We start from the raw sequence: 22,896 nt of genomic DNA, 5'->3' as shown, positions 1-22,896 counted from the left end.
ATGATGGATGGATTATAAACTGCAATAAGACTGATTTAATTGAAATTGAGTATGTACATTCTGTAAAAGAGTGCTTGTTTCCCTTGTGACCATAGCTGAAACAAACGTGTATTATAAACTTGCTAGAGGTTTTATTAATCAGCCCAATTTTATTCAGATGATGAGTGTATATGTCAGTAGAAGAGATAAGAAAGTGTTGGTGAAGATGTTCAAATTACTTTTTATTAGAAAGAGATCAACAAGTTTTTATGAAGTCTAATGGGATTGCTTCTCTCTTTTTTCAGAAACAGCTGTGTAGCATGACAATTAGAAAGTCTGATTCTGCAGTTTAGAAAACCTGGCTTTGGACTTGATTATCTATTTAGTAGGTTCAGGAAATTACTTCATTTTTTAGTACTGTAGACCTTATTTAATAGAAATAAGGATGATGATACTTTGGGGGCAATTAAAGGAGGTCATTCATTGATTATTCCTTCATTTGGCAATAATTTCTTCAGTACTTTGAGCACCAGGAATTCAAGAAGTACAAATAAAAGACAATAAAAACCTCAGTTCTCAATAATTCGAAATAGTTGGTGAGTCAGTAAATGAACTAATAGACAAATAAATAGATCATAATAACAAATAGAAATTTCTGAGGAGTAAGAAGATTTTACCAGGGCTGTGGGCAGGGGAGAGATCATTTCAGATCTTGCACTAAAAACAACTTAAGATATATAATTACATACAAAAAATGTTGGAACACATGAGGACTTACACAAAGGATGGTGGGCAGCCTATAGGTCTGCAACAGCAGGAAGTCAGTACCATCCCAAGTGCTAGAGGTACATGGGAAGAGCTGGGATATAATGTCACAAGAACTCAGTCATTGGGGCCAGCCCTCAGGATCATAATTCACAAGGAACTTCCCTGTTGGGATGTTAGACCCTGAAATATGACATTTCCAGAAGGAGCTAGAACCTTAGAGGACTCATTCTCAGCCACTGATGGAAACACACCTGTTATGGTTTGGATGTGGTGTCCCTCAAAACTCATGTGTGAGACAAGGCAAGATCTGGAGGAGAAACAATTGGGTTATGTCCTTAACCTAATCAGAGAATCGCTGATGGGATTAACTGAGTGGTAACTGAAATGGTAGGGTGTGGCTGGAGGAGGTAGGAATTGGGGCGTGGCTTTGGGGGATATATTTTGTATATGGAGAGTGAAGTCTCTCTGCTTCTTCATCACCATGTGAGCCGATTTTCTCCTTCATACTCTCCCACCATGATGTTCAGCCTCACTTCTGGCCTTGAGGAATGGAGCCAGTCTTCTATAGACTATGACCACTGAAACTGTACACACTCAAACTTTTCCTGCTCCACAGTTGTTCTGGTCAGATCCTTTAGTCACAGAAGTGGAAAAACGAACTAAAACAACACCCTAATGCAGTAAGACACATATCCTATGTTATCTCCTTGTCCTACCTTCAGTATTTCATGAGGCATTCCACTGGCCAACCCAAGCCAACAGCCTGTTTTTAAAAGAATCCTGAGCAATGAATTTTTAGTGGGAAGAACAGGGAATGACACTAAAAGCAAAAAGACAAATGATCTGTATGAGGACCATGGTGGGGAGTAAATAGAATTTGATTAAGAGAGGCAAGGGACATCCATATTTTTTCCAGTATGCTATTTCTTAAGTTTAGTTGTTTGGTATGCAGATTTTTTTTCATTATTCAAACTTTTATATGTCATAGGGCTTCCTTAGATAGAACAAAAGTATATAATAAATAAATAAACAGAAAAAAGGCAGCAAGTGACAAAGCAGTGATCAAAAGGCCTCTCTGTGAAAGTACCACTTGAATAATATAAAATAAGGGAAGGAAGAACCCATGTGAATAGCAATAGGAAAGGTTTTCCAAGTGGATAAAAATAAATGTAAATCTTCTGAGACAAGAATATTGGTAGTAGTGTAGGAGCAATGCAAGGAGCAAGTATATTATGAACAATGTGACCTAAGTGGAGTATGGTCAGACACAAGGGCATGGGAGTCTCCCTTGGGAGATATGATGATGAGGACCCATGAAGATGATAATGAGATGCTGTATTTTACTCTATATTATTCTATATCTCCTAATTACTTAGTTCATTACTGAGTATATAGCACATCTGATATGACTATTAGTATTAGGTATGAAAAATGACACTAGAAAATAGGAAATTATAGGAGACACACTTGAATTATAGTAGAAATTCTAAGGGTTTAATATAATTTTTTTCATTTGATCAATAGAGAAAACTTCCTGTTCAAGAAGAGAGGAAAAGATGAATGGAGATATTTATTTTTTATTAGTTTGGCAAAATCAGATCCTCAGCCTAATCCAAATATACTATTCTGAAATAATTTACAAACACACACACCAACTCATAAACATACACAATACATCTATATGCTTATTTTGACACAGACTCTGGAAGAACAGCAACTTTTCTCCTAAAGACTAAGAGAAAAGTTGCCAAATTATAGAAAAATGTTTCATGTCCTTAGGTTTACTTAAGCAACATAGTTTGAATATCAGATAATATTTAATGATTTTATGCACATACACACAGAGACATATTTTCTGTGTTATTACCAAGGCATAAGTCATTATATTGCACAGAATATTTAACCAATAATTTGTAAAAGTGATAAGAATAAGTTTAGGAGAGTCTTGGCATTACTAGCATCCTGGAGAAAAAGTAAATTATATTTTCGATAATTATATTGGAGTGATCACTGTATAGAGTGAACATGTATTAAACTATCACACTGTGCCCCATAAATATATACAATTAAAATAGTGATTTTTGTAAAGAAATAGTAAACATTTGAGGTGATCAGTATGCCAGTTACACTGATCTTGTTACATATTGTATACATATACTAAAATATACCCTACAAATATGTACACTTAAAATAAGTTAATTAAAAATGAACATGTATTTTAAATTGTTTTCTAAATTTTGTCTATGTTAAATGAAAGGAAATACAGACTTGCAGATTTCCTATTTATCAAATGATTCAAAGAAATAAGATAACAAGAGCATGGTGGAGTATATAACCAATACTTAAAATACAGGTATACTTTAAAATATCATATATTTCCCAATTTCAGTTAGCATCCATCTATGGAGGAGAAAAGGAAAGAAGGAAGAAGGGATGTAAAGATGGAAGGAAATGCAGTAAAGTCAAATAACTAATTTATTTAAAGCATAGGATAGCATGAATTAAGCATCTCTAAAATCTAGGAAAAAGATGAACATTTATATATTTGATACATTTTCCCATGATAACCAAAATAGTTCTAGCTGGATATTAAAATAATCATATGACTTGATAAATTGTTTTTCCATTAATTCTCAGAAAACCTAAAAATATACACATTAGTTTATATTATCCAAAGAATAATTTACATCTAAGGTTTCAGATTCTCTTTAAAAACTTGATCAAGTATCAAGGTATCTATATCATCATTTTATGTGGGCACTGTTTGTGTTCTTTGCATTAATGTAAAATATTTCAAATTTTGATTGAGGATGTTTGTACATATTTTTGTCTTCCGACCTGGATCCTGAGTCAACTCTGAGTGTTTCACAGATGAATTGTAAAGCAGGGTGATAAAATTTAAAAAGGACTTATCAAGATCATAGTTTCTTTTTAAAATTTTTAATTGATAAATGATAGTTGTATATATTGGTTTATATTGGTAAGTATTTGTACTCGGGGAAGTAGAGAACAGAATGATGGTTACCAGAGACAAACAGAACAGGGAAGATAGGGAAAGGGCATAAAGATTCAGTTAGACAGGAGAAATAAGCTTTATTTTTCTACTGCAAAAAATGCTGACTATAATAAATAATAAAGCATTATGCATTTCAAAATTGCTGAAAGTCTACAATTCCTGAAATAGCTACCTTGTTACTCATGTGTAGGTTCACCAACCAGGACATATGTCTGAAGAACTATGGTAATAGTTACCTAATGAGCTCTAATCACACCCTTAAGTCTACAGGACTTATGTCTCAGGAAGTACCTGTTAGATTCACCCCTTTAGACTCCTTCTGGTCTCTGTTTAATACAGAGTGAAATAATTCAATTAGAATTGTCAATCTTATTTTCTATCACCATTTCAAATCTGTATTCTGGTAGAGGACTTGAAGTCCCCCGCTGATTACTAAATCAACTTTCCATTCTGTTCTGAGAAAAGATAGAACAACTTATGAAAGACAAAAATGCAGAAAATATTATTCCCAAAGTCTATGGAAATAATGTAGGCCATCAGAAAATAATGAAGAAATAGTTGTTAAATGAGATGCACATTCCAAAGGTTAGTTTATTGAGCAACAGAATACCAAGTGTGTTTCAGAGGTTATTTATCAGGCTAACAAAAGGGTAGATATTTAAATCTATCATAAATGTGATTATAATCATTATTCTTTTGCAATATTTTTGTGATCTTGTTATTATTTACATTTTAACAGTATTAATTATTCCTTATATAGGTTATTTTTAATGTTTAAGTGGGAAATATCATACTTAAATTCAAACTGGTTAGGGAATCAATACCTTTCTCAAAATTTTATGCATTGCTTTTAACATAAAGTTATTATTTTATTATAGTCATGGCTCAAAGCTCATAGTTTTCATTCACTCTGTTCTCTTGTATCTAATAAAACTAGGCTTGGTAATTTTCATTCCATTAATTCTGAGTATTGAATATGGGCAACATACATGGAATGGGATCCTCTGAATTTTTAATACTTTTCTATTTAATGAATCTGACTTTCATTGCATGTATTTGTGCTAAACAACCTGACAAAGAACTTTCACAGGATTCACTTCATATTCATAAGCTTTGCTGAACATACATATTTTTTTCAATTCCCCCCGCATTACAGTCTTCAACCAAAGTTGGCATTTCAGTGAAATTTATCAGAGTGAAAAAGCTATCTGTTGGGCATTGTTCTGAGGTGTTTTTAAAGAAACAAATTCTCAGAATAGTTTGGCAATCAAACTATCTAATATGGTTTCTGGAGCAAGGTAGAAAACATTAAAATAACGAATTAATTGTTATCCTTCCTTTCTGGTAATGTAACAATACCACATAAAGCCAAAAAGGATTGCTATCAATGCTTAGAAAATTATTTTACAAATTTGGAACACTGTGTTCCATATAAAGAGATATGCTAGTGAATCCCAATTAAAGTCTTTTAATTTTGTTTTATATTAAAAAGAAAGAAAGAAAAGAGTCTTGTATGTAAGCCAACATCCCCAAAGGCAAATTGAACATGAGCAGCTCTACCTCCTAGTCATTCAGATATTTTGTGGGTGCTGTGGTTGTAATCCCAAACTAGGAGCAGAAATAGTCCAGGTCCATATAGGGAAATTCACTTTATTCATTTGGTATAAAAATACATATTAATAATTCAACCAAATTGCAGTTTATTTACACAATAAGTCAATAAATATATACAATTTAGTATTGTGACCATCTTAAAAGACCTCATGTGTGCTATTGATACCATTTTACCCAATTCAGATGTATAAAAAATATGGCCAAATGATTTATCATTTAGTTTTTTAATACTTCTAAATATAACTTTCATCTCAAAATATTCTTATGACAATTTCTACTATTCTTCTATAGCATCATATTATAACCTACAGATACCATTTAATGTTTTACATGAAGGATGGAAATGTTAAAGGATGGTATGAGTGTCACTCAATCTGTAAAATGTCCATGATGCTTAAGTTCCATTCTCACAAAAGGCCCTAAATAAGGTCTGGCATGAGGAAAATATAGATGGGTTTATAGGCACTATATCTAAGATCATCACATATGTATTTTCAATACTGGGAAAGGCACCTAGGGCTTTGTGCATGCTGGGCAAGCACCTTGCCACTAAACTACACCCTAAACCTGTAAGATATTTTTTAAGAAAACAAACAAAAAAACCTAAATGTGAGTCCTTTACTAATATTCATCTTTGGAACTACAGATGTATTTTCATTTTATTTACTTTTTTAAAACAAGTTTGTATCAATAGTGGTTTATTAAAACACAAGTTTGTTTTGTGTTTTTGTTGAATTTTCCCTGTTATAGGTTTTTGTCTAAAATTATCCCTATTCTTTCAACAATTCTGTATTCAAGACATCCTGTTAAATTTTAAAAATAATATTTATTTTTAGTTGTAGTTGGACACAATACCTTTATTTATTTATTTTTTGGTGGTGCTGAGGATTGAACCCTAGGCCTTGCACACATTAGGCAAGTCTTCTACTGCTGAGCCACAACCTCAACCCCATCCTGTTAAATTTTAAAGATGACACTCTTTTATGTTCCAGCATAGCAAGTTGGCATGTTTGCCAAGATTCTCGAGGCCAAGGAGCAATTCTTGTACCTCATTATATCAGTCACATAATTAGTTTAAATAAATGTCTTTTATTTTTGCTGTTGGATGTATAGATAAAAGAATGAAAAAAAGTACTATTTATACTCAGTTTTTAAAAATTGTATGTTTTTTCATAATTGTCTCTGGAATTAAGAAGCAAATCAACAGAGTGAGTGTCTACTGAAATAAAAGATGCATTTACCTAGACATATTAAATATAAAAGTTAAAATATGCAAATTCTAAGACAGCAAATTAAGTCAATCTTCTAACCTGGAGTTGGAAAAGTTCATTCAAGTCAATCTCCATTTTAATTTTCAATCTCAGTGTCTTAATATGGAATAGCAGCAACTATCTACAGAACTTGAAATTATGGTCATAAACTATATTTGCTATATATCCTATTTTTTCTACTATCCCAATGAGAGGGGACGTTATTTCCTATAATTATAGTAAGAGTGTCCACTCAACACACTCTCTCATATCATTACTTCTTCAAGAGCTACATCTATTTTTCTTTATCATCCCTAGCACAATGCTAGTTCAACATGAAATGGACCCTCACTTCTGTGGCTATTATATTTAGCTATCTTCCTGCTTCCTCTTAGAATCATTTTTCATTTTTTTCTTCACATATAAGCTAGGGGCTAATGTTTACAGTAATACAAATAAGACTAATTTCTCCAATGAAAATTATTTTAGAGGTTTCAACTATTATTGATATAACACAAATTTTACATGTAAACTACAGGAGCCTTCAGAAATGCTACCCTAATCTTGTCCTAATATTTCCATGATTTACTAGGTTCCGGTCTTTTTGTCTTCCTTTCTGTCTCATGGACATGCCAAGCCCTTCTTCACTAACTTTGGCGTTCTGTCTGGTTTTGGTTCCTCTTAACATCTTTTCTCCAACTTATCACACATTTGGCACCTACATATTATATAGGATTGGTTTAAACATAATCTCCCTAGCATCATGGTGTATGTCACCAAAATGATTTTAATCTATGATATTATTTAGATATTGTTATTCTCTCTCTTTTGGTAAGCTACATTAGGACATAAACATTACTCTTGGTTTTCTCTAAGTACCTGATGCCCAGCACTTTCAGGGAACATAGGAGATGTTCCAAATATTAATCATTGAGTGAATGAACAAGACAATGCTGTGCCAGCAATATACAGGGATAAAACAAAATAATGTCCTTTTGAAATTTTAAAACAAAGAAAACACTTTCTTTGACATTAACTAATGTTAAAACCAAATCAAACCAACAAAACCCTATTATATTCTTGACACAATTTTCACCTCACTATTGAAATAAACTCAAATTATATTGTAGATTAAATTTCCATTTAGAAAAAGGGTATATCTTCTTTGTTAATTGATTATTCATAATAAACTAGGTCCTATTTTAATATTCATCTGAAGTACAGCATAGCTTTCCTTGTTTTTAGTTATTAGAAAAGTATTTTAGCAATTGTTTTGGGAGACAATTGTAAGTCCTCTGTCTCCAAGTTCTAGGCCAAAAATAATCTGTTTTTCTCTAAAGACTGTGGACATTTCATATAAATGGAATCTTATAATACATATTCTTTTGTGACTGGCTTCTTAGGACAAAGTTTTCAAGATTTATTTAGGTTGTAGTATTAATTAGTACTTCACTCTTTTAGTTAGTGAATAATATTGCATTGCATGAATATACTCATTTTTAATGTATTTATCAGTTGATGGGTATTTGAGTTACTTTCACTAGTTGACTATAATGAATAATGTTGTTGTCCATTCTTTCAGTTATTCAAATCCTAATAGCTCACATGTGACACTGGGATAATAAAATATATACTCAAGACGTTTTTTCTTTTCCTTGAGGACTAAGTAATATAATTAACAAAAAGGTTATTTTAGACTAAAACTTATTAAAAATAAGGTGCATTTTCTTTTGATTTCTTATATAATTTCTGCCAATTTATAAACACCAATTCCTTATACTGCTTTTTTACCATTTAAAGTATAAAGTAAGTTTATTTTACTGTGAGAAAACTAATAAAGAAAAAAATTAAAAATGAAATAAAAGGGCAGATGTGTAGGAGATATTGTTAGCTCTCATTTGCTAATTACTTGATATATTCAAAGTAATTTGGAATAATACAAGAAATGAGATTTACTCCATGGTAACAATTTGTGAGTATAGCATATACATGTATAATTCTTTGAAATACTTATGAATTAACAAAATAACCTCCCGTGTGATTAAATGCAGTAAAATTTTCATTTATTACATGTATTTCATATTTAATTATAGGATCAATCAATCAAGGCAGGCTTTCTAAAAGGGTGAGTAGAAACATTAAAAATGTTTGAATAAATCAAATAGGAGGAGAAAACTTTAATTTGGAAATAAAAAGAGAAATTTTAGAAATTTCATAAACAATTATTACATGTATATAGAAAAGGAAGAGAGATGATAATGTGGATGGATATACTGAAGAGTATATGAATATTCAGCATGTTTTATTATTTTTATAATAAAAACCACAATATAATAAAAACACAATATAATAAAAGACACAATAACTTGTGTTATTTAGCAATAACACAAGTTATTGTTAAATCTCAATTATTGTTAAATTGAAACAAGTTGAGCCTTAATAGGCATATGAAAATCAAAATATTTTCCAGTAAAAATGCTCTTTGCCCATTGGTTGCAGTATATCCATTAAAACATTCTTGATTTGAAGGGAGTTTTATGGATTTTTATGGCAAGATAAAATACATTTTTGTTAAATAAAACAACATATAAAAATTTAGAAGATTCAAAATTTGGTTGCATAGAGGCAAAGCAAGAAGTATACTGAAATCCACTAGAGGGAGCTGATATTATTTTAAAGTTTTATAACCTAATTCCCCATCAGAAAAAATAAATCCCTTAGCAAAAACTGCTTTGAAAGTATAAGAGAATTTTTTTTTTGTATTTTGCTTTATGTAGTTCATTTCATTTTCTAAAAATAAAAAGCTAGGAAATGAGGAAAGCTTCACTTTTTCAGCATATTAATTCTAGAAATGTTATTATATAGTAAATTTTTTGAAATATTTACAAAGAAATGCAATGGGAAAACATATCTTCCAACTAATTGAAATTTTTGTAGGAAACAAACACATATCCTTACACTTCTTATAAAATGGATTTTTAAAAATATTTTATCTTTATGCCTTAATCCCCAAATATATCCTATAATTCTTTGTATATTCACATGAACACATATGTATGTATGTATGTGTGTGGCAGATCAAAAACACATTTACTGGAGAATAAAACTGTTAATAAACACGTGTCTCAAAAGAAACTTATCTTAAAATTTAAATTAATGGATAGAGATATTTCTGAGCAGGTACTAGGTATATTAAGAGAAAATTAGTGAAAGACAGAGATCTTGAAAAATTTGCTAGTCACATGGTATACATTTGTATAACCACTTTATTTTTATTTTTCATTTTATCAAAGGAGAAAAGGATAATTTATATAATTATAGTTATCCAAAAGTAAAATATAGCCCAAAGTATAATTTTTCCATAACTGAGTTTCAGTTGCCACATATATGCTATAGCTATAGTACTCTCCATGTGAATTGATAGACATATTAAAAGATGCCTACAAAAATATCTTTATACAGAAAAAACTGGATTTAATGAAAGCCTGCTCATATGGCCTCAACTGCTCTTTTATTTTCTTCAATATTCAAAATGCCTGATTCTGAAATTTGCAACCCACCAAGGATAAGTTATAGCTATAAAAAACATGTTTTATTTGCTTTTCAGTGCAGTTGTGAAATTATTATGGGGGGGAAGAAATATGTTGTTTGCCAACACAAGGTATTTTATTACTTATTAACAGAGGTTGTAGAGAAATAGTTCTATCCAAAAAGTTATTCTTTAATGTTAGTATTTTCTGTTCTCCACACAAATAATCAATTTGAAAAATTTCAAGTTAGTACTTTATAGTATTTTTACTTACTTGTTTGTAGCTCTTTCTCTCTGGCCTGCACATCAGCAAAGACTTGGTTAAAATGATTTGTAAAGGCCACAAAGTCTGCATCCAGGAACATTGGCCCTTGTCCTTTCTCTTTCAGGGCTATGCTTTGAATTTTTAATCGCTCAATTTGAGGCTGAAGAGCTGACAGCCGGTTGACTTCATCCTGTACCATAATTTAGAGTATTAAAAGTAAATAACACTTTTACTTTGCATACATTACATTTTGCAAACTAAATTGTTAAAAGGCAGCGATGCAAGCTTAACTTAATACCTTTAACAAACACTGGATAAGAAACATCCATGATGGTTTAAGAAAATCTAAACCACTAATCATCAATTTAAGAATGCCAGGGCTCTATTTTCAATTTCTATTACCATATATGATGATCTTTAAATTCAAGATGATATCATTTAGAGAATTAATGGGCATGAATGCATGCACTGGAAAAGTACTTTGAATGATCTTAAATGTTTTCCATAAAAAGATGTTTGACTGCACCCTGTTATCTCAAAATTGTTTGCCTTTGCTTCAAACTCTAAGTTCATTCAATAAATAATATTTATTATTTCATGTGTATAAATATAAATTATATGTACTCTCTAGATATATGTATACATCCATACTGTATTAGATTACAATACATAAACATTGTAGATCTTATGCATATATAATATTTGCATATATACACACACACACACACATACACACACATACACACACACACAGTTAATGTATATACTTATATCTGTATGCCTCTACCTTTAGTATGGCCTCATTGCTTCTCCTGACCAATCAAGCAATTGCCACTTTTACAAATATGCTGATTATTTGTCTAGGTTTTCTTTTGTCCTGATATGATTATTAACAGCACCCATTTTCACTCTTGATATTACTCTGGTTTAGATGGTAAAATCACATGGATAGTGATGTGCTGTCCAAAATGGTAGTCACCAGAAGCACACAGCTACTGAACACTGGAAATATGGCTTTTTGAAATTTAGATGTACAAAATTTTAAAATTCACACTGAATTTTATTTATTTATTTGTTTATTTATTTATTTTTGTGGTTCTAGGAATTGATCCCAGGACCCTGTGCATGTGAAGCAAGCACTCTACCAACTGAGCTATATTCCCAGTCCCTACACTGAATTCTTAACACTGAGTGTGAAAAAATTAACAACACAAATGATTTCATCATTTAAAAATATTGATTAAACTTCAAAATAATATTTTTGACAAGTCAGGTTAAATAAAAGGCCCTATGAAATTAATTTACCTATTTCTTATATTTAAATATAGTTTCTACAACATTCAGAAGTCTATATATGATTTGAGTTTGTGTCTTGCATTGTATTTGTTTTGGACAGTGCTTTTCTCTGCATAAATGTTTTTGTACCCTTGTTTCCAGTGAAATTTTAATTAGTTTGTATTTGATACTTTCATAACTTTAACTCAAACAGAAATTTGAAATGTTCTTTTAAAAATATCACCATGGTTGCTTACTTGTAATTGATACCTGTGCTACCTTTAGAAAAAAAAAAGCACTTGGGGTTGTTTACCATTTAATATGTAAAAAACAGGATAATTAACATTAAAAATTGGAACATGAGCCAATTACAAGGAGGGAAAAATTAAAAGAATTACAGCAATTATGAACTAAATTTAAATCTGAGCTTCCTGGCAATCACAGAGAAAAGGCAAAATAAAATCAATTGTTAATTTTGGATGCAGGCATATTATTTTGGAGAGAGTAATTTGTCTTGGGATGTTAGAAATGAATTTATCACCTAAAAACTTCTTTCACAGCAGCAAGACTACATTATGGTCAATGCTACTTGTTCTGCTTTAGAAGATATTAAGATAACTTTCCAAGGAATGATAGTATGATGTTATAATCATTAGTTGATTCAGGTAGGCTAATTTCTAACAGTTGAAATCTTTGGATAGTTGAAGACTGAGGACATTTAAACAAATTGGAAGGTAACCCATCTGGTCTTTATTCATTCAAATAGAAATCATTTCATCAAGTGCTAGAAGATTAGTACATATCCATGGACAATGAATATTAAATAGATAAAGGATAAATCCTATGTATTTCTTTACATAATACACATTGTATACTAGATTCACAAAAGGCAGCATTGACATCTGCTGTGAACATTTAAGAAACTGATTTACATTATGCCAGATGGAGGGCAGTCATTTTTTCCCATTCAATGGGCTCTAGAAATCCTAAAGTACAATCAAGTGTGTTGCACAAAACAAAGCTGACTTTGAAACCAATAAAACATTTGTACAAATGCTCACTCGAGACTAAAAATTCTGAGGATAAATCATAGGAGAAATCATTTTGAACTGAACTATTTGACATTTAAAATATGTTAACAATTAGCCACTGTTTCTATAAAAGGGCTTGGTGTGATCTTCCCTCCAAGATAAGGGATCTTTTCTGAGCTTGTTTATCCTTTAGAATAATATGCTTACCTGATGAAAATTTTTGTACTTTTTTCAGGAAAGGGTCATGAATTCCTTCTAATTCTCAAAAGGTTTTCTAAACCACAACATATTAAGAACCAGTTGTGCTGAGCATTAGATTATAAGCTACATCTATACTCTAATACAGAAATGTCTCCAAAAAATAAAAAGAAAGAAAGAATGAATTGTGGAGCACACCTGTAATCCCAGGGGCTCTGAAGGCTGAGGAAAGAAGATTGTGAGTTCAAAGCCAGACTTAGCAACTTAATGAAGTCCTAAGAAACTCAGTGAGACCCTGTCTAAATAAAATATAAAAAAGTGCTGGGGAGGTCTGGGTTTGTGGCTCAGTGGTAGAGCACTTGCCTAGCACATGTGAAGCCCTGGGTCCGACGCTCAGTACCACATAAAAATAGATAAAAGAAAGGTATTTAATAAAAGGGGGGCTAGGGATATGCCTCAGTGGGTAAGTGCCTGTGAATTCAATCCTCAGTACCAAAAAAGAAAACCAAAAAGAAACAATTAACAAATCAGATGATGTAATTTATTTACCTATCATTAGTCATAGTCAAATATTATAATTGTATCTCTTGAATGAGTGATATTAAGCTTATCTGCTAAATATTTTACTTAAACTGATTTAAAAAATTAATAGGAACCCAAAGGTCAGGGAGAAAGAGTAGTGGTTGATAAAGAGAAATGGGATTGTGTCATCATAAGCCGAAACTTTGTGGCTGGATGCACAAAAAAAAAAAAAAAAAAAAATTCATTTTGGATGACTCCAACAACCTTGAGAGAATATTTATACACCTATCACGGATTGCACATTGCTCCTCAGATTAAGATCAAAATTCTAGCATATTCCCCTCAAATTATTATTTGTTTGCATACATCTGACTTTTCACCTTCATTGCTCATCCTAGTTCCCTACTCCTCTATGTTCCACATTCACAAAGGCCTTTATTTAGTTGCTTGGTCTTCACTGCACCCTCCCACCTTGTTCCTTCTTGTTTTTATATTTTCTTCTGCAATACTGGGGACTGAAATTAGGGATCCTTTACCACTTAGCTACATAACCAACTCTTCTTATTTTTTGAGACAAGAGTGTTTTACTCAATTTCCAGACTGGTCTTGAACTTTTGATCTTCTTGCTCCAGCCTTTCAGATAGCTGGAATTACAGGCATGTGCCACCACACAAGGATCCCATTGTATTCCTTTTGAATGCTTTTTTAATGCACTGTTCTCTTATTTAATGCTAGCTCATCATAAAAGTCTCAACTAAAATATATCTCCATCAATGAAGCTGTTCTTGGTAGCTGCATCTAGGTCAGGTTTTCCCTGTTAGACATTCTCCCAAAACTATGTACTTTTGGTTAAAGTATTTGTCTCAGAGATAATTTGTCCAAGAAGTGATTTTTATATCTATTTATTTATTCATTTGCTTAATGTACCTGTCCCCTACTCTGTGTACATATAATAAAGCCAAGGTCAATATTCACTCTTATTCCCCAAAACTTAGTGCTATGTTTTTCTTAGTGAACTGTGTTTCTTGAAAATTTATATGTGGGAGCCTTAACCCTCTAGGAGGCCCTACTTAGAGATAGAGCTTTTATATGGTATTTAAGGTTTAAAGATGTCATCAGGGTGGAGTCACAATCCTAGAGAATTGGAGGCTTTATAAAATCAACCTCTCTCTTTCTCTCTCTCTCCTTCCCTCCCTCCACCTTTATACATGCACTGAGGAAATTATGTGAGGTTGCAGTTAGAAGGAGCCATCTACATGCCAGTGAATTCCTTCTTAACAGAAGTTGAACTCCACCAAACTTGATCTTGAACTTTATGTTGCTGAAATCAATCACTTAGTTTTGTTTGTATGTTTTGTCATAGCAGTCCAAGGTAGCTAATTTACTTAGCATCATTCTTGACTATGTTAGAGATACTGAATATATATTTTAAGGATGAACATATTTTGTGGATGTTACTACTAATTTCTATATTTGAATCTCAAGAATCAGGTTAAGGTAATATCATTATATATTTTTTAAGAAATACCTAATGTGAATTAGTCCTCCAATTCATAGGAAAGAAGCCAAGGGTTCTGTTACTAAACTATAAAACACATGCAAATATAGAAAATTCCTAGTTTACATATTTGTTTAATAAACTAAATGCCTTTGTAGTATTTTCTTTATTTTTTTAAAAAACATACTTCTTGAGATTATTTACTTATTGGAAAAGTTGTAAATCTAATATTTAGAGAAAAAACATCAAGCCCTTCAGTTTCTACCCACCTTTAAAAGTAACTTTAGGGGACTGTGGTTGTGGCTCAGTGGTAAAGTGCTTGCCTAGCACGTGTAAGGCACTGGGATCGATTATCAGCACCACAAATAAATAAAATAAAAGTCCACTGAAAACTAAAAATTAAAAAAGTAACTTTGAGCTCGTCACTACTTTCTGGGTTCAATATCTTTACCAGACCTTACTGTCACCTCTCCATCTCCAGTCCCTTTTATTTAAAGCATTCTTTTAAGAGTATTCAAAGTAACCTCCATTCATATTGAATACATTCACCTCAATCATTAATGGTTCATTCAGGAAACCTTTCTATCCATCTTTTAATCAATTTCCCATTTCCCAGGAAAAGTGTGTAGTTCATGGTAATGATGGGAAGTATTCAAGCTATTTTCATTTTTATAGATCTCTAGTTTTCGTGTCATTTGCAATTATGGTCTTTAATCTCTTTCCCAGGCCCATTTGTGTCAGTTCCATCTTGTTTGCCCCTCCCAATCTACTGTCCACTCTTCTTCTCTGACCCAAGATAGATATTTACAGATTACAGCCCCCTTGACTTTGCCTTCTGATTAATATTAATCAATGTGAAGCCCTGTCCTGATTCTGAAGGTAGGTAGTAAAGTAGTTTATTTTAAGGGCTTCATTTCCTTCAGGGTGGTTTCGGCTAGATCTTCATCTTCCTTTTACTATTGGAATCTAACTCTTTTTGAGCTTCTATAAGCTCTCTCCCTCATTTTTTTCTGGCCTAAGAGAGGTAAAAACTCTGCTGTTTGATTGATGCAGACTCTCCCTTGAGGTTCCTATATACTCCAACACATTTGCAATGAAATCTTAAATTATCCTAATTTAAGTAGGCTTTTAGTTTAAAATTTTCCTTGTTTATCCAATTGTATAGCATAGCAATTTCTTGTTGACCTGTGTTTCTAGCTATTTGTATAGATCCACTTTTTCAGCACATGATTGAATTTTGTTCCTATCAAGGAAAGAGCTCCAAAATATGGGCCTTTTTTTTTAAGACTACCATAGTTTCCACACTAACCATTTTGCATAGTGACAACATCAATTAACCATGAATATCTTTGCTGAATATACATTTAGGACTTCAACATCCATACACTGCTTATTCAAACTGATTTTCTTTGCTTATATTTTAATCTTTACTATGCTTAGATAAATCCAGAGAAGGGGAAAATTTCCTTACTAAATACTTTTCTATTTACCTCTTGAAAATCGCCTTAAAATGACTCTATTGATCATGCTCCAAATGGAAGGAGGAAAGAAAGATTCTTACCTTACAGATTTTTAACTGGCTTTTAATTGCTGTTGGCTCTGATGTGGTGGTGGGTTGGGTTTTCAACCAATTTTCAGCAGTAGTTGTCATCTGCTCCAATTGTTGTAACTGATTATAGAAGATGATGATGTTGTTCTGATACTCCAGCCAGTTAAGTCTCTCACTTAGCAACTGGCAGAACTCTATCCACCGGCTGTTCAGTTGTTCTGAGGCTTGTTTGATGCTGTCAGCATTAACACCCTCTAGAAAGAAAAAGAAATTTAAATATATCCCCTGAAGCCACAGACGAAAAGAAATGATCTGAAAACCAATATGTTTCTACTCTACAAGTATTCACTATATGAATGATTTCAAACAACAAGATTTATTTACTGATAGAGATCTAAAAGTATGGAGATGATTTCTGATTGTCCATAGGGAATAATAGAAGTTGTATAAGTAACACATTATGTGAATTTCATAAAGTAATAAATGAAGTGACCTACAAGAGTAGAATGTATTAAGTAAAAAATAAAGTGATCAAAACTCTGATGGGGGAGATGGAAGGCTGATAATTGAAAAACTTTTTGATATTTCCAAGTAAATATTCAATATGATGTTTCATTAATATATATTTTATAAAATTGAATTGCATTTTATATTTAAAAATGAGTTTGGGAATGAAATATAACTTGCATGCTTTTTAAATTTATTTTTTAGATGATGGTAGAATACATTTTGAAATATTATACATATATAGATAAGTATAACTTGTTCCAAATTAGGATCACATTATTGTGGTTTTACATGATGTGGAATTACAAAGATTGTATAATTATTTAAGAAAGATGTGTCTCATTCTCTGTCTTTCCTATTACCACCCCCCATCCCTTCCTTTCATTTCCCTTTGTCTAGTCCAATGAATTCCTAATTTTGCCCTCCCTTGTTGTGGGTTAGCATCCAAATATCAGAACATTCTGCCTTTGGTTTGGGGGGGCTGGCTTATTTCACTTAGCATGCCATAATTTCATTCTTCTTTATGGCTGAGTAATGCCATAATTTCTTTCTTCTTTATGGCTGAGTAATATTTCATTATGTATATATACTACATTTTCTTTATCCACTTATCTGTTGTAGGGCACCTAGGTTGGTTCTATAGCTTGGTTATGATTAATTGAGCTGCTATAAATATTAAAGGGCCTACATCACTGTAGTATGCTGATTTTAAGTCCTTTGAAATAACCAAGGAGTGGGATAACAGGGTCAAATGGTAGTTCCATTCCAAGTTTTCAGAGGAATCTCCATCCTGCTTTCCAGAGTTACTGACCATTTTGCAGCAATGTATGAATGTACCTTTTCCCCCACATCCTCACCAACATTTATTGTTGCTTGTATTCTTGATAATTGCCATTCTGACTGGGGTGAGATGGAATCTCGGTGTAGTTTTAATTTACATTTCTCTAATTGCTAGAGATGTGAATATTTTGTCATACAATTGTTAATGGATTGTATTTCTTCCTCTGTGAAGTGTCTGTTCAGTTCCTTAGCTTTTTTATTGATTTGTAGGGTTACTTTTTTGGGGGGTGGGGGCAGGTTAAGATTTTTTGAGTTCTTTGCATATCCTTGAGATTAATGTTCTATTAGAGATGCTGGTGGCAAAAATTTTCTCCCATTCTTTAGGCTCTCTGTTCATGTTCTTGATTGTTTTCTTTGCTAGGAAGAAGCTTTTTAGTTTGATGCCATCCCATTTATTGATTATTGTGCTTTAGGAAACTTATTTAGGAAATCAGTTCCTAAACTGACATGTTAGAGAGTTGGGCCTACTTTTTTTCTAGTAGACACAAGGTCTCTGGTCTAATGCCTAGGTCCTTGATTCATTCAGAGTTGAGTTTTGTGCAGAGTAAGAGATATAGGTTCAATTTCATTCTACTGCATATGGATTTCCAGTTTTCCTAGCACCATTTGTTGAAGAGGCTATCTTTTCTCCAATGTATGTTTATGACTTCTTTGGGTAATATGAAATAATTGTATTTATGTGGGAATGACTCTGTTTTCTAATCTTTTCCATTGGTCTTCATGTCTGTTTTTGTGCCAGTACCATGTTGTTTTTGTTACTATAGCTCTATAGGATAATTTAAGGTCTAGTATCAGGATGCTTCCTGTGACACTTTTCTCACTAAGGTTTGCTTTAGCTATTCTGGCCCTCTTATTTTTCCAAATGAATTCCATGACTGCTTTTTCTACTTCTGTGAAGAATGTCATTATTATTTTAATAGGAATTGCATTAAATCTGTATAACACTTTTGATAGCATTGCCAATTTGATGATATTAACTTTGCCTACCCAAGGACATGGGAGATCTTTCTATCTTCTAAGGTCTTCTTCAATTTCATTCTTTAATGTTCTACAGTTTCCAGTATAGAGGTGTCTCACCTCTTTTGTTAGATTGATTCCCAAATATTTTATATTTTTGAGGCTATTGTGAATAGGACAGCTTTCCCGATTTCTCTTTCAGTTGATTCATCATTGGTGTATAGAAATGCAACTGATTTATGGGTGATAATTTTATATCCTGCTACTTTGCTGAACTAATTTATGAGTTCTATGATTTTGCAAAAGGATAAAAACAATGATCCAAAATTCATTATTCTCTATTATTGCTATTGGTTGTCTAGAAATTAACAGATTGTCCGTTGAACCAAGAAAGTATATTAAGCACTCAGAAAAATAATCTTTCTAGTATGAAAAAGATTTTTACTTATAAATATGGAAGCTAATTTGAAAGATTTAAAATCACCTACACCAAAACCAAAATCAGGAAAACTCTATCAAAGGCAAAAATGAAACATAAGCACACCATTACTCTTTTGGAATATTTACCATGTGTCAGGGAATGTGCTATGTCTTTTCATAGATGACATCTTAGATAGTCTTTTTTTCATAATTTGAAATATAACTAAGCCCAGTATTATATTATCCTATACACAGCATGAAAGTATGCCAACATTATACTATACTATGAGTTAATATATTTCCTCTCAAAATTAGTTCACAAACTTTAGATTTTCTTAGATATGTCAGTTTATATAGAACTCCTTTAATAAATGCTATTATATAAAGCAGAAAATAATTACTTTGTGAATTTTAAAATAACAACTTTAAATATATTATTTTGTATGTGTCAGTGTGTGTGTGTGCGCGCGCGCACGAGAGAGAGAGAGAGAGAGAGAGAGAGAGAGAGAGAGAGAGAGATGTTTGATACCAGGGATTAAACATAGGTATTCTTTAACAATGAGTCACATCCCCAACCCTTTTTATGTTTTTTTGTTTGATTGATTGTTTTGAGACAGGATCTTGCTAAATTGCTTAGGGCTTAGCTAAATTAATGAGGCTGGCTTTGAAGTGATTCTCCTACCTCAGCCTCCCAAGCCATTGGGATTACAGGCTTTCACCATCATGCCTTACTTATAAATACTAAACATTTGAATGTTTCATGTTCCCATATTTATACCCTAGGATTCAAAGGGAGGAGTAACTCACCCACAAATTCTTCTTCTAGATTAAAATATCTAAGGGGTAAAGTTATTTAGTAGAAGACTAAGTTGCCTAAGAGAATCTTCTTTTTGAATGTTCATTTTACTTAAATTTCTGCAACATGTAAATGGAAATTAAACTCCTTTTTTGTAATCTATTTTTTCTTTCTTTTTTTCTTTTTTTACAAGTACATGGCAGTAGAATGTAGTTTGACAAATTATCCATATAACACATTCTAATTAGGATCTCTTTCTTCTGGTTGTACATGATGTGGAGTTTTTCTGGTCGTGTATTTATATATGAAAGTTATGTCCGATTCATAGTACTGTCTTTCCTATTCGAGAAACTAAATTCCTAAAAAGTCTGAAGGACATCTCTAGCAAACATAAGGCTGGTGATTTTGCTAACTTGTACATGCCTCCCACTTCATCCTTTTTAAAGACTAAAGATATGGATTTCAATTCTAGATCTATATTATCTCGTTAAATTTTGCTCTGTTCAGATATTTTAATTTCCATTTGTTGCAAACCAAATCTCTCAATTTCTTCCAAACATAAATCTAATTTTAATAAAATTCATAGTATGATACTACTCAAGATAACATCTACTACTCAAGAAACAAACATTTCAATCCTTCTTTTGAAGGATATTTTTCTAAATAGGTAAAATGAGGAAAAAATAATAAAAAATAATACATACCTGTCTCTGTATATTGAGCTATGGGAAAGCCCATAGATTAGAGAAACTAAAAACTCTCCTAATTCCTTCCTAATATTTGAGGGAAGAATTAATCTTATTGAGACATGTGGAAGTATGGCGTTATATGCTGTTCATGATAATTTGGTTTTTAGTAGTGAACAAGAATTATACCAAAATATGTTCTGAAGAATGCTACTAAGTAATTGTAAAATAATGATGTTTGGTATAAAGTATAAGAAAAGAATATAAAACTCTGATCATGTCTGGCACTTTTTTTGAGAAAAGGTATTATGGTACAATGTTAAAATTGTTTCTGGAAAATGAAAGGGCAAAATTTAAAAATACACAGGGGAGAATTTTTAATTGTTAGGCAATGTCTTAAAAATGTGCTGTGGATTTAAATGATTACATGTTTATGAGAAAGATTTTCAGCATGTGTTGAAAAAGCACTTAGAAGAAAGAAGTCCATGATGTGTAAAAAGTCAACAGAAACCAGATATTGAGTAGGCAAATAAGAGATACTAAAGCAAATTAAAGGTACTAATGGATTATGCTGGACTATACCTTAATTAACATTTGTTTAAATGTAAGCCAACACAGAGAGAAAACTTTCTGTGCTCTTGAGAAAGTACAACCTTACCAACCCTATTATAAATTAGAAAAATAACCATGAATTAATTTTCATTATAAATAATATAGTTGACTATTTCCAAATGATAAATCAAGCTATAATGAAACATCAACACATTATGTGGTATCTATTAAAATCCTAGCAGCAAATTTTAGTGAATTTTGTTGATCATTAAATAAAATTCTATGCTGTGTCCAAACAAACAAAAAAAAAAGTAAAGATGTTGAACATGTCTGAAAAGGAATTAAAGGAGAAAGACTTCCACATTAGGACAAATGGGGAAACAAGATAAAAGGTATAGAAATTAAGAGTCAGAATTTTAGATTTAGACAGATCTGAGTTCAAAATGAATGTCATTGGCCAGGCACAGTGGCACACTTCTAAAACCCCAGTGGCTCTGGAGGCTGAGACAGAAAGATATGGAGTTCAAAGCCAGCCTCAGTAACAGTGAGGCCCTCAGCAACTGAGTGAGTCCCTGTCTCTAAATAAAATACAAAATAGGGTTGGGGATGTGGCTCAGTGGTCAAGTGCCTCTGATATAAAAAAAAAAAAAAGAATGCCATTTACCTCATGAGTGAACTCATATTTCTTATCTATGAAATGATTAAAATAGAACAAAGTTTATTAGGGTTGTAAGTTAACATATATGAAGTACTTACACAAATTATCACATATAATAAGCAATCTATACATATTAGAAACTGTTAACATAGAAAATATTAAAAAAAAACATGCAGGAAACAAGAAAAGTAACCAGTTCTCTGAAACACTGAAATTAGGGGAAAGGAAGTTTTTTAATGATTGAAAAAACTATTTTATAACAAATTGATGATTATTATTTTTATAAGTTTATTCTGTTTGTCCATTCCTCCATGTGGTGCTGAGAATCGAACCCAGTGCCCAACATGAGCTACGCAAGCACTCTACCACTTAGCTACAACCCCAGTCCCAATGATATTTATTTTTTAAAATTTGTAATAATAGTATATAATATAAATAAATATTGTATATAGAAAAAAAATATGTATGAATTGTTTAAAGAAATTTTATCAATAACTAGTCATGTATTAATAAGAGAATTTTGGAATTATTTGTCATACAATTAATGTAATTTAAAATTAAGGACAGCCACACCAAAAATTAGAGAAATTTCTAGATGTCCCTGGCAAATATGAATCGTAGAGAATCAAAAGTCTTATGAATAATATATATACATATATATTATAAACATATATATATATATAAACATTATATCCTTTTACTAATTTGTGATTATGCTTGCTGCTGAATTAGAGACTGCCTATCATTTTAAACTATAATCCTCTCTAAGAAATGTGTCACCACTGGCAGTATCTGATGGAGTTCTCAGCTTAGAGTAAAAACAATAACTACAGTGTACTTGTGAACTCACTGAACACCAAATCAATAGTTTACTTCCTATGAAGACAAACATTAGGAGAGTTATATATAAGAAGCAAAAAATCACGCAATCCTCTCTTGCTTCAAGTAAGCTTTACAATACTTGGACCAGGGATTCGAAGCACTGT

The 22,896-nt window shown here is 31.8% G+C and overlaps 1 protein-coding gene across 15 annotated transcripts in view; it reads right to left on the bottom strand.

The window, feature by feature from the left end:
* Dmd (dystrophin) overlaps nt 1-22,896 on the bottom strand; it is a 2,094,227-nt gene that overhangs the window by 1,306,862 nt on the left and 764,469 nt on the right. For all 15 annotated transcript variants that reach the window (XM_078034984.1, XM_078034996.1, XM_078034982.1 and 12 more), the window contains 2 exons: nt 16,507-16,748; nt 10,431-10,611 (listed from right to left, as the gene is read on the bottom strand). In XM_078034984.1, coding sequence (XP_077891110.1) covers nt 10,431-10,611; nt 16,507-16,748 — 423 coding nt within the window. The remainder of the gene's footprint in view (nt 1-10,430; nt 10,612-16,506; nt 16,749-22,896) is intronic.

The sequence above is a fragment of the Ictidomys tridecemlineatus genome, chromosome X (genome assembly GCF_052094955.1).
Source record: "Ictidomys tridecemlineatus isolate mIctTri1 chromosome X, mIctTri1.hap1, whole genome shotgun sequence".
Taxonomy (NCBI): Eukaryota; Metazoa; Chordata; class Mammalia; order Rodentia; family Sciuridae; genus Ictidomys; species Ictidomys tridecemlineatus.
Note: the sequence above shows the minus strand (reverse complement) of the source record. Positions and strands in the feature narration are given on the sequence as shown.